Source organism: Symphalangus syndactylus, chromosome 9 (assembly GCF_028878055.3).
Source record: "Symphalangus syndactylus isolate Jambi chromosome 9, NHGRI_mSymSyn1-v2.1_pri, whole genome shotgun sequence".
Classification (NCBI taxonomy): Eukaryota; Metazoa; Chordata; class Mammalia; order Primates; family Hylobatidae; genus Symphalangus; species Symphalangus syndactylus.
Window position 1 is genome coordinate 54652773 of NC_072431.2, and position 16909 is coordinate 54669681.

Genomic DNA, 16909 nt, shown 5'->3' on the forward strand with positions numbered 1-16909 from the left:
TTTTATTTTTCCAATTAAATCTTTTCCTTTTTTTTATGAAAAAAGATCACACAGAATTTGCCAACAAACAAAATTCCAAAAGAAACTTACTTAAAAAAAAAATAATTCCCCCAAAAAAACAAACCCAAAGTCTGGCTTTTCCTTCCCTCAAGATTGTCTGGCCGAGGCCTTGGTTTCCTGGAAGGCTTGGGGCCTGGTTAAGTGCTTTCTGGGGCCCAAGCAGGGACCCTGGGCTCGGGCCGGCTCCTGCCTCTCCCTCTTCTCTCCCTAACAACACTTCTCTATCCTGGGGGGCGAGTACAGTACACTTGGCGGGGTGGGTGGGGGGTGTGCTGGGGACCGGGAGGCCAGTGAAGCCGGTGCTAGACACTACAATCTAACAGGAAATAAAAAATAATATTCTGCACGTCAGAATGTGTTCGTTTTTTTTTTTTATAATTTCATAGCTATTTTTCACAGTTTTAAAAAGTTTATATATATTTATATATATTTATCTTTATATATATAATTAAAAAGTTGACTCCATTTAAAGGCTTATGATACAGGGGCAGGGTGAGTCTCTTGGTACAATAAAACTGTACAGGTTAAGAAGTGCCACCTCCCTCCTGGGTGGGGAGGGGCCGGGCGTGGCCGGGCAAGGGTTTCAGCACCATTGGGGTTTTGTGTAGTGTGAGGGTTTGGACCAGGGTGGGCCTTTGCCGGGCCCTCTCCACCTGGTGCCTTTGATACTCCGGGCTGCAACCCCACGCGGCTCTGTTCCCCAAGTCTAGGCCATCCTGAGAGGGTGGGGGCAGGGCCCCTGGCACAGTCAGGTAGGCCGGCTGGCATCGGGCCGCCCCATCCCATGCACGGTGGGAGGCCTTGGGGTGGGCCCCGTGCTAAGGGTGCCCGGGAAGCCCAGAGTGAGCATCAGTTTGGTTCCTTAGAAGCGCCCCTCCCCCAGTCTGCATGGGCCTGGGGGCACCCGGGCTCCCACGCAGCAGCAGCCTGGAGGGCCGGCCTGGCCAAGTGCTTGCAACGTGCTGGGCAGGAAGGGCCGGTCCCGGCCAAGGCTGCCCTGAGGGGGACGGCAGGGCCATACCCTGATAGCTAAGAGGGGCCCCTGTCCTGGGGGCACTGAGGGGTTGGAAGGTGGGGCTGGAGGCATGTGCACATGCGTGCACACACGTGCATGCACACGGGCGCACACATGCACACACGCTCACCCGGGCGTCCACGTGCACACCTGGCCCCATGCACACGCCTGCAGGAGCGCTCGCATGCACACAACGCACGTGGTCTCCGTGCCGTGGCAGTGATGGAGAGGGGTCCCTGGCCGCCCTCGGGGCACAGGTGGCCAGTGGCTCGCGGAGCCCGGCGGGCTCAGCAGAGCACGGGCACGCCGTCCGTGGAGAAGATCATGCCCGTGGTGGGCTCGTAGGTGCCCGCGAGGTAGTACAGGCCCTCGCTGTCCTGGTACTTCTTGGTCTTCAGCATCTGCTCATACTGCTCCAGGCCCACCACCAGGCACTTGTGCGACACCGTCTGCACGTCATTTTCGTCCACATGCGAGGACTGGTACAGCGCGCGCTGCGGGCACGCGGGGACATCAGGATAGCAGGTGGGGGACACAGAGGCCGAGGGAGCCCCAGGGACAGAGATAGAAGCAGAGGGAGCCCCAGGGACTGAGACAGAGACCAAGTGAGAGACAAAGGCTGAGGAAGAGACAGACCAACAAAAGACAGACAGAGACTGAGAGATGGAGAGCAAATGCGAGACAGACCAAGAGATCCAAAGACCCAGAGAGACCCAGAGACTGAAAGATAGAGGTTGGGAGAGACCCAGAGAGAGTCAGAGGGCAAGAATGGCCAGAGACTCAGAGACAGACACTGGGAGAGCAGAGGAGACCCAGAGACAAGAGACAGACGCAGAGACCGGGAGAGACAGAGAACAGGAACCAGGCACTGAGAGTGGCAGGGACAGGAGGTCAGAGGCCGAGGGAGACCATGGGGCACAGAGCAGCAGATGCTGAGCTGGGCCCTGTCTGAGCTGCCCGGAAGGAGGCAGCCATCCCCAACCCGCCCACCACCACCACCACCACCTACCTCCATGAAGTCTTTCCTCTGGCTAGAGACCCGCAGGGCCGCCGGGAGGCTGCGGCTAGACTTCTGGTCCCAGTGCTGTGTGGGGGAGAGAAGAGGGGCTTGGGTGAGCCCGGGGGCTGCTGCACCTGACCCCAGGTCCCAGGACAGGGCTGACCCACTGGGCAGGGCTGCTGATGGCCCAGCACCCAGAACGCCTTGCCCTCAGGCCTGCCCTACACCGCCTAGGACTGGGGAGCCCAGCCGTGGGGGCCGCAGCCGGGCCGCAGGCTCACCTGGCCCTGGTGGAACTGCTTGCCCGGGCTGGTCTCCTCGGGGTGGTAGAACCACTTGACGCGGACCACCATGTTGTTGCCCCATGACTCCCACATGCTCTGGATGCGGCCGATGTAGGGCAGGTTGGGGCGGCCGGCAGAGAGGAACACGGCACAGTCCCCGATACGGATCATCTCCTTGCCACGCACGATGGCCTTGTAGAAGAGCTTGCGGGCCTTGCCCTTCATGCCACGCCGCTGCAAGGACACGTGTGTCACGGCACAGGCCCTGGCCCAGCCCCGCGGAGCCCACCACCTGGCAGGCTCTGCACTTGGGACTCCAGGCCCTCGGCCTCTAAGTCAACCCCTATCCACCTCTGGAGAGAGGAGGAAGCCCCTTGTCTCGCTCCAACTGGGAAAGCCCCTCTTCCATCTCTTTGACATGCTGGGTCTCCAAGAGGCGCTTCACTTAATCTAAGGATTCTGCCACTATGAGACTTTTTGAGACAGGGTCTCACTCTGTTGCCCAGGCTGGAGTGCACTGGCACAATCATGACTCACTGCAGCCACCAACTCCTAGGCTCAAGAAATCCTCTCCCACCTCAGCCTCTGAGGAGCTGAGAATACAGGTGCACACCACGCCCGGCTAATTTTTATTATTTTTGTAGAGAACAAGGTCTCACTATGTTGCCCAGGATGGTCTCAGACTTTTGGCCTCAAACCATCCTCCCACCTTTGCCTCCCAAAGCACTAGGAATGCAGTGTCAGCCACTGCACCTGGCCTTATTTTTCTTTTAAAAATTACTTTTTTCAGAGAAAGGGTCTTGCTCTGTCACCCAGGCAGGACTACAGTGGTACTATCATAGCTCATTGCAGCCTCAATCTCCTGGGCTCAAGCCATCCTCCTGCCTCGGCCGCCTGAGTAGATGGGACTACAGAAATGCACAGCTAATATTTTTATTTTGTAGAGATGGGGGGTCTCACTATGTTGCTCAAGATGGTCTAGAACTTTTGGCCTCAGGTGATCCTCCCACATAAGCCACCCAAAGAGCTGGGATTACAGGCGTGAGCTACCATGCCTGGCCTTTTTTATCTTTTAAAAATTGTTATTATTCTTTTTGAGATGAAGTCTCACTCTATCGCCCAGGCTGGAGTGCAGTGGCACAATCTTGGCTCTCTGTAGCCTCCGCCTCCCAGGTTCAAGCAGTTCCCCTGCCTCAGCCTCCCAAGTAGATGGGATTACAGGCGTGCATCACCACGCCTGGCTAATTTTTGTGTGTGTATTTTTAGTAGAGACAGGGTTTCACCATGTTGGCAGGCTGGTCTCAAACTCCTGACCTCAAGTGATCCTCCCGCCTGGGCCTCCCAAAGTGCTGGGGTTACAGGCGTGAGCCACCGCGCCCAGCTAAAACTATTATTTTTTTCAAGACAAGGTCTCACACTATCGCCCAGGTTGGAGTGTAGTGGCACAATCATAGCTCACTGCAGCCTTGACCTCCCAAGCTTAAGTGATCCTCCTGCCTGGGCCTCCCAAAGTGCTGGGATTACAGACTTAAGCCATTGCACCTGCGCAAGACAGACTTGCAACTCCATTCTAGAGCAGCTTTGGAAATGCTGCCTGAGACACCACTGACCCCTACTGGAACATGCAGGTGCTCCTGCCCCATACCTACGGCACGCTGGGGGCTCACTGCCAGCCTGTCTGAACCACCCTCACTTCTCACACTGGGTCCTGCCATGTGTATGTGCCTGTGCGCACATGTTCATCTGTGCATTTGTGCACGTGTGTTCATGCATGGATGCATGTGCACACGTGTATGTGTCTACATTTGTGCACGTGTGTGCGTGTGTACGTTTACATGTGTATGTACGTGTACTCGTGTGTGCGTGCACATGTGCATGGATGCATGTGCACGCATGTACCTACATTTGTGTACGTGTGCAAGTGTGCATTTGTGTGAGTGCAGTGTATGTGTGCATGTGTGTGTGTGCATGTTCATGTTTACATGGTTCATGTATGTGCCTGCATTCACGTGTATGTCTGCGTGCATGTGTACTTTTGTGTGTGGCTGTATGTGCATTCGCGTGTATATGTGCATGCATATGTGTGCGTGTGTGCACGTGCCTGTGTTTGTGAGTGCACTGTGTGCATGTGTGTGTGCATGTGTGTAGACAGCCACAAGTAGGCTGGAAGAGCTCCTTCTGAACAACTAACCCGCTGCTGCAGGCAGGGGACACAGGACCCCGACCTGGCCAGCCAGGACTTTCTGTCTTCCAGGCCATATTGATTCACTCAGGGGTGGACACATGATCCTGGCCAGGCCAAGGAGATTCAAGCCTGGACTTTTGCTGGCAAACCCGGGAAGGAGGTACCTTCTGGGACTGCCACACTAGTGGCCGGGAGCCCGGGGTGTGGCTGGGAACACTCAAACACCACACACGACAGGCTGTCAGGCCCAGCACCTGGAATCCCAGCACTCTGGGAGGCCGAGGCGGGATCACTTGAGCCTAGGGGTTCAAGACCAACCCAGGCAACATAGCAAGACCCTGTCTCTACAAAAATATTTAAAAATCAGCTGGGCAGCATGGTGGCACACACGTCTATAGTCCCAGCTATTCAGGAGGTTGAGGCGGGAAAATTGCTTGGGCCCAGGAGTTCAAAGCTGCAGTGAGCTATGATGGTGCTGCACTCCAGCCTGGGTGACGGAGCAAGATCCTGTCTCTAAAAAAAAAAGAAAGAAAGAAAAGAAAAAGCCAGGCACGGTGGCTCACACCTGTAATCCCAGCACTTAGGGAGTCCGAGGCAGGCAGACCACTTGAGGCCAGGAGAGTTTGAGATCATCCTGGCCCACATGGAGAAAACCCATCTCTACTAAAAATATAAAAATTAGCCAGGCATGGTGGCCTGCGCCTGCAATCCCAGCTACTTGGGAGGCTGAGGCGGGAGAACTGCTTGAACCCGAGAGGCAGAGGGTGCAGTGAGCCAAGATCACACCACCACGCTCCAGCCTGGGCAACAGAGAGAGACTCAGTCTCAAAAAAACAAAAAGGAAAAAATCCCAGAGGCCTGGAAAGCCCCTTCCACGTGGCGCTGCCGCCTGTGGGTCTGTGCTAATCTTCCCACCTTTCCTTCATCTGGGCTCCACATGAGGGTCGCTCTGCATCCTGGGACCAGAGCGCAGGACCGCTCTGCTCTGAAGGACTCAGGCATCGGAGTCCGACAGACCCAGGTGCCTGAGGACACTCTGAGACTCAGTGTACCCATCCATAAAGTGGGACGCCAGCCCTCCACCCTGAGGTTCTGGGAGGTTACCACACGCGGAGACACAGCGTGAAGCCGTGGGCCCAGCAGAGAGAGACAAGGCCCCCAGCCCCTCGGCCACACCCGGGCGCGAGCTTGCTCACCTGGGTGGGCTTGCCGAACCACTTCCAGAGCTGCCGGGCTGGCAGGAAGGCGGCGATCTTGGGCCGGTTCTCCACGGACGGCAGGCGCTGCCGCTTGGCCAGCTCCTTGGTGGTGGGGAGGTGGACGCCCTCTCTCTTCTTGGGTCGGCTCTTGGCCCCGGCCTGCGCCTTGGGCTGCAGAGGCTGTGTGGGCTGTGGAGGAGGCGCCTGGGGCTGGGGGGCGGGCGCCTTCTTGCCTGGGGAGTGGGCCGAGGGCCGTGCCTTGCCGGCCTGCTTGGTGGCCTTGGTGGGGAGCGCCGGCTGCGCAGAAGGCCCAGCCGTGGGGGCGGGGGCTGCCTCATCGTCTGAGCTGCAGGAAGAGTCCTCGTCTGTGGTGGAGGAAGAGGAAGAGGAAGAGGAGGAGGAGGAGGATGAGGACGAGGAAGAGGAGGAGGAGGAAGAGGAGGAAGACGAAGAGGAAGAGGAGGAGGAGGAGGAGGAAGAGGAAGAGTTGGAAGAGGAGGAGGATGAGGAGGAGGAAGAAGAGGAGGATGAGGAGGAGGAAGAGGAGGAGGAGGAGGCCGGTGAGGCCGCCCTGGAGCTGGCGGCGCTGCAGTTACGGCCCCCGGTGCCGCAGCCCCCGTCCCCGTTCTTGTCGCCTTCCTCCTCCCCTTCTGTCTCCGAGCCGCTGCTGCTGCTGCTGCTGCTGCTGCCACTACTGCTGCTGCTGCTCTCGGACTCTTCGGCCCCGTCCTGCTCAGCTTGGGCCTTGTCCGGGCTCTTGGGGTTCCCAGAGTCCTCGAACGTGAGCCCCGGCCCGGGCTCCTGGGCGAGGTCCCCGTCGGTGGCCTTGGGCCAGGGTGCCTTGGGCTCGCTGCTGCCGGCCGCCGGGGGATAGCTGCCCAGGCTCAGGAGGCTCTTGGGCTCCTGCCAGCCCCCGGCCCCCGGGTCCTCCCGGAGCAGCAGGGCCTCTTTAGCCTTCTTGCTTTTGGGTGACGTGACACCCTCGTGGTCCAGTTTGACAAGCAGCTCGGCCTCCTCCCCCGGCCTCCGAGGGCCCTTGGCACCCGACTCCTCAGCTGCCCGCGCCTTCTTGGGTTTGGGGCGTGTGGCAGGCATGGTGATGAGGGGTGCTGGGGCCAGGGTGGTGGCAGGAGCTGGCAGCTCCGCAAAGGGCTCGGGTGCTGGGCAGCTGGTGAAGGCGGGTGGTGCGGGACTGGGCTGCGGTGGTGCCGGGCGTGCCTTGGGGGCCTTGGCTCGCTTGTCCACAGGCTCTGGGGGGCTCTTCTTGGAACCTGGGGTGCTGCTCGGCTCCAGGGCTAAGGGGGTACTGGGGACCTCATCTGTTGGGCTCCCCTCCTCCAGGGTAGCGGCTCTGTCTGCAAAACAAAACAGATGAGAGGCTGCGGCGGGGTCTTCCTGGCAGATATGAGCTGTGGCTTTCATCAGAAAGGCCTGCTTCTGTGAGTTTTGTTTTTGTTTTCGTTTTTTCTTGAGATGGGGTCCCGGTCACCCAAGCTGGAGTATAGTGGCGTGATGAGGGCTCATTGCAGCCCTAACCTCCCTGGGCTCATGTGAGCCTCCAGCCTCAGTCTCCCAAGTAACCTGAGGCCACAAGCACGCGCCACTATGCCTGGGGAATTTTTGTATTTTTTTTTTTTGTAGAGATAGTTTTGCTGTTGCCCAGGCTGGTCTTAAACTCCTGGGCTCAAGCGATCCCTGTGCCTGGGCCTCCTAGAGTGCTAAGAAGTGGACCACTGCGCCCAGCAGAAAGGCCTGGTTTCAATCCTGGCCCTGCTACTTCTCAAGCAGAACCTGGCTGCGGCCTTCTTAGGCCTCCTTCGGCGGTTCCCCTATAACAACCTTAAGTTGTGTTGGCCCCAAAGCGGGTCCTCCAGAAGCCTCTGCTTTCAGCCTGCACGAAGTATTTTCTCTGGATTCTAGAAAGAAACACAGGCCGGCTGGAGCTCAGCTCTGCCTCTGACAAACCAACCTGCCTCCCTCAGCCTCAGTTTCCTCATCTGTCACCTGGTCAGAACGGCCCTGCGGTGCAGGTGCAGAGTTCTCTTTTTTTTTTTTTTTTTTGAGATGGAGTTTCGCTCTTGTCACCCAGGCTGGAGTGCAGTGGCGCGATCTTGGCTCACTGCAACCTCCACCTCCTGGGTTCAAGCAATTCTCCTGCCTCAGCCTCCCACGTAGTTGGGATTACAGGCACTCACCACCATGCCCGGCTAATTTTTGTATTTTTAGTAGAGACGGGGTTTCACCACGTTGGCCAGACTGGTCTCGAACTCCGGACATCAGGCAATCTGCACACCTTGTCCTCCCAAAGCGCTGGGATTACAGGTGTGAGGCACTGCACCCGGCTCAGTTCTTACAGACAGCAGGCAGGCACCTGAGCAGGTTCCCAAGCCCTGAGTTTGGATGCACGAAGCTCCACCCACCGCCCCTGCGCTGGGGCCCGGGCCAACGTACCACCCTTGGCCTTGGCACTGGGTTTTCGCCCACGCCCACGGGCCTTGGCTCCTGGCTCCTCCGACCCAGCCGTGCCACCATCTTTACCCTCCCCAGTGTCTTTACTGGTCTTCCGGCTGCGGCGCTTGGCACTCGGCACCAGGAGGGCTGGGGACGGCTCAGCACCTGCGGGGCAGAGGACAGAGTGGCTCATCAGGCCTGGGGTCCCCAGCTTGGAGCTTCCAAGACCCTGGTCTGTCCCAGGGATCAGGGATGGGAGCGGATGCAACCGACACCAGGTGGCTGACCCAGGGTGGGCTCCCACGACAGGCTGTGAGGTCCAGCAGGGGAAACCCCATCTGCAGGGAGCAGCCAGAGGCTCCCGAATGAAGTAAAACAAAGCACTCTGTGGAACTGGGACAGGTGGATAAAGATGCTGACTTTTGTTTTTGTTTTGTTTTTTTGAGTTTTTTTTTTTTTTTTGAAACAGAGTCTCACTCTGTTGCCAGGCTGGAGTGCAGCGGCTCACTGCAACCTCCGCCTCTCGGGTTCAAAGGATCCTCCCACCTCAGCCTCCCGAGTAGCTGGGACTACAGGCACATGTCACCATGCCCAGCTAATTTTTGTATTTTTAATAGAGACAGGATTTCACCATATTGGCTGGGATGGTCTCGATCTCTTGACCTCGTGATCTGCCCACTTTGACCTCCCAAAGTGTTGGGATTACAGGCGTAAGCAACCACACTCAGCCATTAACAATTTTTGATCAGCTTCCCATGGCCTGGGCCACTGGGCTTGTGCTGTCCTCATGGACCCAGGACCTTGGAGCCCTGGGATCTCACGGGAGCCCACCCACGGTTTCTGCTACTTCCATCACCTGTGGCTCCAAATGACTTCGGACAGAGCCCAGAGCCGGGCCTGGAGGGCAAGAGCCTGGGTGGGTGGCCCCTGGCAGGAGACCAGGTGTCACGAGCTCGTCACTTACACTGGATCTTATAGTCGGGGGGCAGGAGGCGGATGTGTGAGAGGGGGATCCTGCCCGTGTCTCCGTCGTCAAACTCCACGGTGATCAAGTCCCCATCGTCCTCCAGGTCCAGTAACCCTGTGGGAGGAGGGGAGGCTCAGGAGAGGCCCTGGGACCTCCAGCTCCCTAGTGAGGCATGAGGGTGGGAATGGCAGAAAACAGCCCCTGTGCAGCCCTGGTCTCTATGGTACAGCAGTGGGGACATGGGTGGAGGGTATACAGTGGCTCAGAATGTGGGTGTTAGAGCCAGGCCATCCGGGCAGGAGAACTGGGTCTCTCATTTTTTTTTTTTTTTTTTGAGACGGAGTTTTGCTCTTGATGCCCAGGCTGGAGTGCAATGGCGAGATCTTGGCTCACTGCAACCTCCACCTCCCGGGTTCAAGTGATTCTCCTGCCTTGGCCTCCCAAGTAGCTGGGATTACAGACATGTGCCACCATGCCCGGCTAATTTTGTATTTTTAGTAGAGATGAGGTTTCTCCATGTTGGTCAGGGTGGTCTCGAACTCCCGACCTCAGGTGATCCGCCCACGTCGGCCTCCCAAAGTGCTGGGATTACAGGCGTGAGCCACTGTACCTGGCCTGCATCTCCCATTTCTAGCTGACTTTGGGTGACACAAGACAGCTGAGCACATGCACCTGTGCCCACTCACACCCAAGACCCTCCTGCAACCACCGCAAAGGAGGGACACGGGTGTCAACCCTGAAGGACACTAAGAATGGGAAAGGGGAGGGTGGCAATGGGAGACGGTGGCATTTCCGGAGAGATGCCGGGATGAACGTGCAGGAGCGGGCTTTGATCTCCTAGGAGGAGGTGATACCCACGAGGAGGAGGTGGTTTTCACAAGAGAATCCTGCCAAGGCTCAGGCCTGAGAGGCCCCAAGCACCTGCAGAGGCAGGGCTGAGGGAGACCTCAACACCGAACAGGCCAAGGGTGGCCCAGCTGGCAGGAGCTGGGGGTTCACCCTAGAGAGAGGCTCCAGACTGAAGGACACTGAGTGCAGGGAGGAGGCTGGACAGGCCCCCCAAAGGGTGACAGCCCAGCCCTCTTCCCAAACACCAGACGCTGGGACTATATCCCCAAGGATGTGAGTCTTGCAGAATCTGGGCAGCCCCTAACAAAACCTTCCTGCCCACCCGCTATGACAAAGACTCGTGAGTGCACAGAGCTCCCATCGGCTTGATAATGTTCCCTTCATTCAGAGTCTCCAGATGCCTAAGGAGTTCTAACCAGAGGAAGAGCACAGCACCAGCAAACAGAAGGAGAGGGGACCGGGAAGAGAGAGGGAGCTGCAAAAAGCTAAAATGAGGCCAGGCACAGTGGCTCACGCCTGTAATCCCAGCACTTTGGGAGGCCGAGGGAGGCAGATCACCTGAGGTCAGGAGTTCGAGGCCAGTCGGACCAACATGGTGAAATCCCGTCTCTACTAAAAATACAAAAAATTAGCTGGGCATGGTGGTGCATGCCTGTAATCCCAGCTACTCCAGAGGCTGAGGCAGGAGAATCACTTGAACCCAGGAGGTAGAGGCTGCAGTGAGCTGAGATTACTGCACCGCACTCCGGCCTGGGTGACAGAGCAAGACTGTCTCAAAAAAAAAAAAAAAAATACAGAAAGTTAAAATGAAAAACAATCTTCTGAGAAAGTTCAAAAAGCAATGTGTTGATAAAACAAACAAAAAAAAAATTTAAGGAATATTCAGAGAATAAGAAAGAACTCAAGGATTTTTTTTTTTTTTTTGAGACAGGGTGTTGCTCTGTCACCCAGGCTGGAGTACAACGGTGCAATCATAGCTCACTGCAGCCTTGACCACCCAGGCTCAGGTGATCCTCCCACTTCAGCCTCCCAAGTAGCTAGGAGAACAGGTGCACACCACCAAGCCCGGATAATATTTTTTGAGACAGAGTCTCACTGTGTTACCCAGGCTAGAGTGCATTGGTGTGATCTCGGCTCACTGCAACCTCTACCTCCGGGGTTCAGGTGATTCCTTCCTGCCTCAGCCTCCCGAGTAGGTGGGATTACAGGTACCCGCCACCACGCCCAGCTTACTTTTGTATTTTTAGTAGAGATGGGGTTTCACCATGTTGCCCAGGCTAGTCTCAAACTCCTGACCTAGGTGATCTGCCCGCCTTGGCCTCCCAAAGTGTTGGGATTACAGGTGTGAGTGACCACGCCCAGCCCAAGCCTGGCTAATTTTTGTATATTTTTGTAGAGACAGGGTCTTGCTATGTTGCCAGGCTGGTTTCAAACTCCTGGGTTCAAGTGATCTACCCGCATCAGGCTCCCAAATTGCTGGGATTACAGACATGAGCCACCGCAGCTGGTGGAGAATTTTTTAAATGACAGCAGAAAATTTTAAAATTCAAGACAATAGAAGGGGTTAGAAGATACAAGTAGTCAAAATCTCTCCATAAATTGAACAAAATAAGAAAATAATAGAAAAAAAGACACACACACCAGGGGCCATGGGACTAGACCAAGTTCCAGGGAAAACATGAAATTCACAAGAGAAGTTATCCAAGTTGTGCTACAAGTAGAGCTTCCAGGAATCAAGGAAATTTGCTTCAAAATCAAAGCCTCCCTCTGCAGATACCCAGCATGATGAGAACATACACACACACACACACACACACACACACACACACACACACACACACACACGGAATTCCAGATCTAGGGATAATGAGAAGATCCTAAAAGTTTCCAGAGATAAAAAAGCAGGTCTCCTACAATGATTTTGGAATCACAATGTTGAATGTCTTCAACAACATGGGAAGCAAGATAAAAATAGAAAAATGTCTTTGAAATGGTGAGGGGAACTATTTCCAGTCGCGAATTTATACCCAGCTCAACTATCTCTAAAGAATAAGCCTACCCAGCTCAACTATCTCTAAAAAATAAGGGTAGAATGAAGAGATTACAAACTCACAAGGATGTGAGACATTTAACTCCCACAGACTCTTCCTCAGAAAGCTACTGAAAGATCCACTGCTTAAAACAAGGAACTGAACCAAAAAAGAGAAAAACATGCAATGCAACAAAAGCGGTTCCCAGGATGAGGGACAGGGAAGACCCAAGAATCCACAAAGATACCCGTGAGGCAGGCCTAGAACACAGCCAGCACCATGCAGTACAGGGGGACAGCGTGTGCCAGGAAATCCAAATCTAAGGCCAACTTCTACCTTATTAACAGCACTTTCAGAATTTGGATGATAAATGAGTGACTAATACGATGGAAAAAAAATAAATCTTCCTGGCCTGAGATACTCTACTCAGGCTGGACCAGTCATATGTTGTTTTGCTGAGCTGGCATGGGCTTCCATCTTCTGCATATGAATGGATGGTAGGCCAAGCAGTAGACTGTATTTGGCATGTGGGTGGGCTTTTTTTTTGCATGGGCAGGAAATGTCTAATCCACATCCATACCCCCTCTCTAGGATACATTGCTTTTGCAAGAGCTGAGGGTTGGACCATTTGACTGTCTTTCTTGCCTGTCTGATATCCACACCTACAACAGGGTACCTAGGGTACCTGTTGTTTTTCTCCATCCAGCCTCCATTCTTTATTCTTTTTTTCAGACGTAGTCTCACTCTGTCACCCAGGCTGGAGTGAAGTGGTACAATCTTGGCTCACTGCAACCTCCACTTCCCAGGTTTGAGTGATTCTCCTGCCTCAGCCTCCCAAGTAGCTGGGATTACAGGCACCTGCCACCACGCCCAGCTAAATTTTGTATTTTTAGTAGAGACGGGGTTTTACCATGTTGGCCAAGCTGGTCTTGAACTCCTGACCTCAAGTGATCCACCTAGCTTGGCCTCCCAAAGTGCTGGGATTACAGGCATGAGCTACCACACCCAGCCTCATTGTCTTTTATTCCAACATGTCCACTTTGCAGGGGAAGCCACCCTCCCATCTTTCTCAGCCCACGAATAAAAGGGAGGTGACCTCACTCCTTAGTCCCAGGGATGAGCATCTGACCCAGGCCCAGTCGATCAGACTCACAGCGGTAGGATCAATGAAAACCATGTGGCCCAAGTCAGTTCACACTAGAACTTGTGTGGGAAAACCGAGACTGAGAAATCCTCCAATGATAAGATTTCTTAAGATGGTAAAATACAATCTCCAAGGAGCTAGTGTGAAGCCAGCACAAATGACAGCACTGCTGACAGGTACTCAGAGCTGGAGTCCTGATGACATCGTTTAAATGGCGCCTGGATCCAACCATGCCTGAAGGCCATACAGTTTTCAGTTATGTGAGCCCACAAGTCTTTATTCTTAGGCCAGTTAGAGTTGGGTTTTAGTAGCCAAACAAGTCCATACTGAGATGTTAGGCGGCAGGGGAGAGCTGGGGAGGAGGCATCTCACCTCGGACCACGGTGCCTGGGTAGAGACAGCGGTACTGCTGGCTCCAGTAGGCTGCAATCCTGGTCCCTTGTGGCAAGAAGCGAGTGGAGGCTGGCCTCACATCGATGATCTAGGAGGGCATGGGATGAGTGCAAGGTGTGGACACGGTTATGGCCATGGCCTTGGACACCCAGCCCACCCCGAACCTCCCAAGGCCCCGCCCCTCCCCCTCTCACCGCCTCCTGCAGCAACTGCTCCAGACAGTAGATGTGGGGCCGGTTCCCACGCTCACCCTCCACCACCACACGGTATCTGTAGGAGCAAACAAGGTGTGAGGCGGCAGAGGCCAGGACCTCCCCAGAGGGCCTCAACCCCACCAGCACCAGCACTGCCTCCTAGACCACTGGGAGGTGACACCAGGACTCAGGTTTGCTGACTTGCTGAATTTGGGAATTCTCCCCCTTTCTGGGCTCATTTTCCTCATCTGTAGGACTAGGGGTTGCAGAGCACGCCAGGCTGGTGCAGTCCAGATCCTGAGAGAGGCCAGCACAGCACGCCTCGAAGCAGCCGCGCCCAGCCCCTGGGAGGGTTCACCTGGTACTCCCTCAAAGTGCCCAGGGCCTCCCCGTCAGCTCTGAGCCCACTCATGCCCCTGCCCTGTGCCATCGGGGGAAACCACAGCCCAGAAAGGAGAAGCAGCCAGGCACAGAGGTGGCCGGAACACAGGGCGGGTATGGGACACGGGGCTCTGCGCCGGACCTCCCACCCCACTCACATGTCTGGCGAGTGCACGGTCTGCACGTGCCCGGCGTACAGCAGCTTGTCGTCCATGGGGATGAGCACACGCAAGCCGTCCTTCAGCTCGTCCTTGTCGATGATGCAGGAGCGAGGGGCTGCAGGGGTTGGATCATGAGGCAAGGCTGGAGCCAGAGGCGTCTGCGACACCTCTCCCTCCTCCCGTCACCCCCAAGTCATCCCCTTGGAATGGAGGCCCTGGTGTCGTGTGGGCCTGTGGGGCTGAGACGTGTGCACTTCGTCTGTCTGTGTGTGTACCTATGCAGACCTGTGTGTACCAGTGGGCACACACAGGGTGCCGTGGCCAGCCCCTCTCCTCCCAGCCCCCTCCCCTGCCTGGCCCCAGATGTCTGCAAAGACCCCAGGCGGGTGTGAACCCAGGGATGAAAGCCTGCACGTGCTGCCTCTTCCCACCTCAAGACCAGCAGCCTCTGGGCCTGGCATGAAGCTCTGGGTTCTAGCCATCCTCCATCATGACGTCTGCCCCCCCCCTTACTGCTGCCCTCAGCCAAACTTCTAGGACTTTCTATTTTATTTATTTATTTATTTATTTTTGAGATGGAGTTTCAATCTTGTTGCCCAGGCTGGAATGCAATGGCATGATCTCGGCTCACTGCAACCTCCGCCTCCCGGGTTCAAGCGATTCTCCTGCCTCAGCCTCCCAAGTAGCTGGAATTACAGGCGCCCGCCACCATGCCTGGCTAATTTTTGTATTTTTAGTACAGATGGGGTTCCGCCATGTTGGCCAGGCTGGTCCCAAGCCACTGACCTTGGGTGATCCACCCGCCTCAGCCTCCCAAGTGCTGGGATTACTGGTGTGAGCCACCGTGCCCGGCCTCTTTCTTTTTTTTTAATAATTTTTTCAGGCCAGGTGCAGTGGCTCACGCCTGTAATCCTAGCACTTTGGGAGGCCCAGGCGGGAGGATCACTTGAGGTCAGGAGTTTGAGACCATCCTAGCCAACATGGTGAAACCCTGTCTCTACAAAAAACACAAATATTAGCCAGGCGTGTCAGTGCACGCCTGTAGTCCCAGCTACTTGGGAGGCTGAGACAAGAGAATTGCTTGAACCTGGGAGGCAGAGGCTGCAGTGAACCGAGATCCCACCACTGCACTCCAGCCTGGGTGACAGAGAGTGAAATTCCCTCTCAATAATAATAATAATAATAATCTTTTCAGAGACAAGGTCCTGCTCTGTCATCCAGCCTAGAGTGCAGTGGCAAGATCATAGCTCACTGTAGCCTCGAACTCCTGGGTTCAAGCCATCCTCCCACCTTAGCCTCCTGAGTAGCTGGGACTATAGGTGCGCACCACCATGCCCAGCTAATTATTTTTTGTAGAGACAGGGTCTCGCTACGTTGCCCAACTGATCTTGAACTCCTGGTCTCAAGTGATCCTCCCACCTCGGCCTCCCAAAGCACTGGGATTACAGGTGCACGTGACCACACCCCACCTACCTCTGAGACTTTCCATCCACTTTTTCTTTCGGTGGAAATGAATGCCCAGGGGCAAACTTCCCGACGGCGGTCACCTCTCATTGCCCCAACCGTCTGCTCCCTCCCTCTCCCTGCCACTGCCGAGACACCTGAGCCTGCCCTTCCTTCTCAGTGAGACCTTTCACCTGGTCTGTCTCCGACATTCCCATTACCCAGATGGCTTGCTGGAAGAGGGATGGCTGGGACCGCCATATCCCTGCCTGTGTCTGCACAGAGCCCTCACGTGGCCTCATCAAAGGCAGAGTCGACTTCCCACGCCTTGGCGTTGGGCTTGGCCATGTGGCTCTCAGAAGTGGCCGGGATCTCGCCTCTGGGCTACAGACCCCTGGGTCCAAGCCTGGGCGTGACTTCCCGATAGAGTCATCAAAGCCCAGCACATGACTGTCCCTGACCCGGGTCTCAGGGACAGGGCCTCTGCCCACCCCCACACCTGTCCTCACCCTTCCCTTCCCCTCTCCTCTGCCTGCACCCCTGACCCCACCTCCCATCCACTCTCCCTCCTAATGTGCACACCCTGCCCTGCCTCCTTCCCTGCTGCCCCCATGGCAGCCCCAGGCTACAACCCACTCTCGCCTGGACAGCACAGCCTCCTAACTGGACTCCCTGCCTTCCCTGGGGCCCCCACTCATTCTCTGTGCAGCACCAGACAGCTATTTTGTTTGTTTGTTTTGAGACACAGTTTCGCTCTTTTTCCCCAGGCTGGAGTGCAATGGCATGATCTTGGCTCACCACAACCTCCGCCTCCTGGGTTCAAGTGATTCTCCCGCCCCAGCCTCCTGGGTAGCTGGGATTGCAGGCGCCCGCCACCACACCCAGCTAATTTTTGTATTTTCAGTAGAATCAGGGTTTCACCATGTTGGCCAGGCTGGTCTGGAACTCCTGACCTCAGGTGATCTTCCCAACTCGGTCTCCTAAAGTGCTGGGATTACAGGCATGGGCCACCACACTCGGCCCAGACAGCTCATTTTAAAGCCAATCTGACCATATCACATCCCCACATCTAACCTCAGAGAACTTCTCGTTTTCCTCAGGGCCAACACGGAACTCCTTCCCAAGCCGAGCAGGACCTGCCTCCTCCCTGGCC

General features: G+C 55.8%; 1 protein-coding gene across 7 annotated transcripts in view; it reads right to left on the reverse strand.

Annotated features, from left to right (window-relative positions):
- Nucleotides 1-16909, reverse strand: part of TNRC18 (trinucleotide repeat containing 18) — a 118145-nt gene continuing 101236 nt past the window's right edge. For 6 of the 7 annotated variants that reach the window (XM_055292241.2, XM_055292238.2, XM_055292239.2 and 3 more), the window contains 9 exons: nt 14311-14428; nt 13772-13847; nt 13557-13665; nt 9159-9275; nt 8195-8359; nt 5741-7098; nt 2357-2593; nt 2085-2159; nt 1-1569 (listed from right to left, as the gene is read on the reverse strand). In XM_055292241.2, the coding sequence (XP_055148216.1) occupies nt 1363-1569; nt 2085-2159; nt 2357-2593; nt 5741-7098; nt 8195-8359; nt 9159-9275; nt 13557-13665; nt 13772-13847; nt 14311-14428 (2462 nt within the window). In that variant the 3' untranslated portion in view covers nt 1-1362. The remainder of the gene's footprint in view (nt 1570-2084; nt 2160-2356; nt 2594-5740; nt 7099-8194; nt 8360-9158; nt 9276-13556; nt 13666-13771; nt 13848-14310; nt 14429-16909) is intronic. The other variant, XM_063646048.1, reaches the window with a different exon arrangement.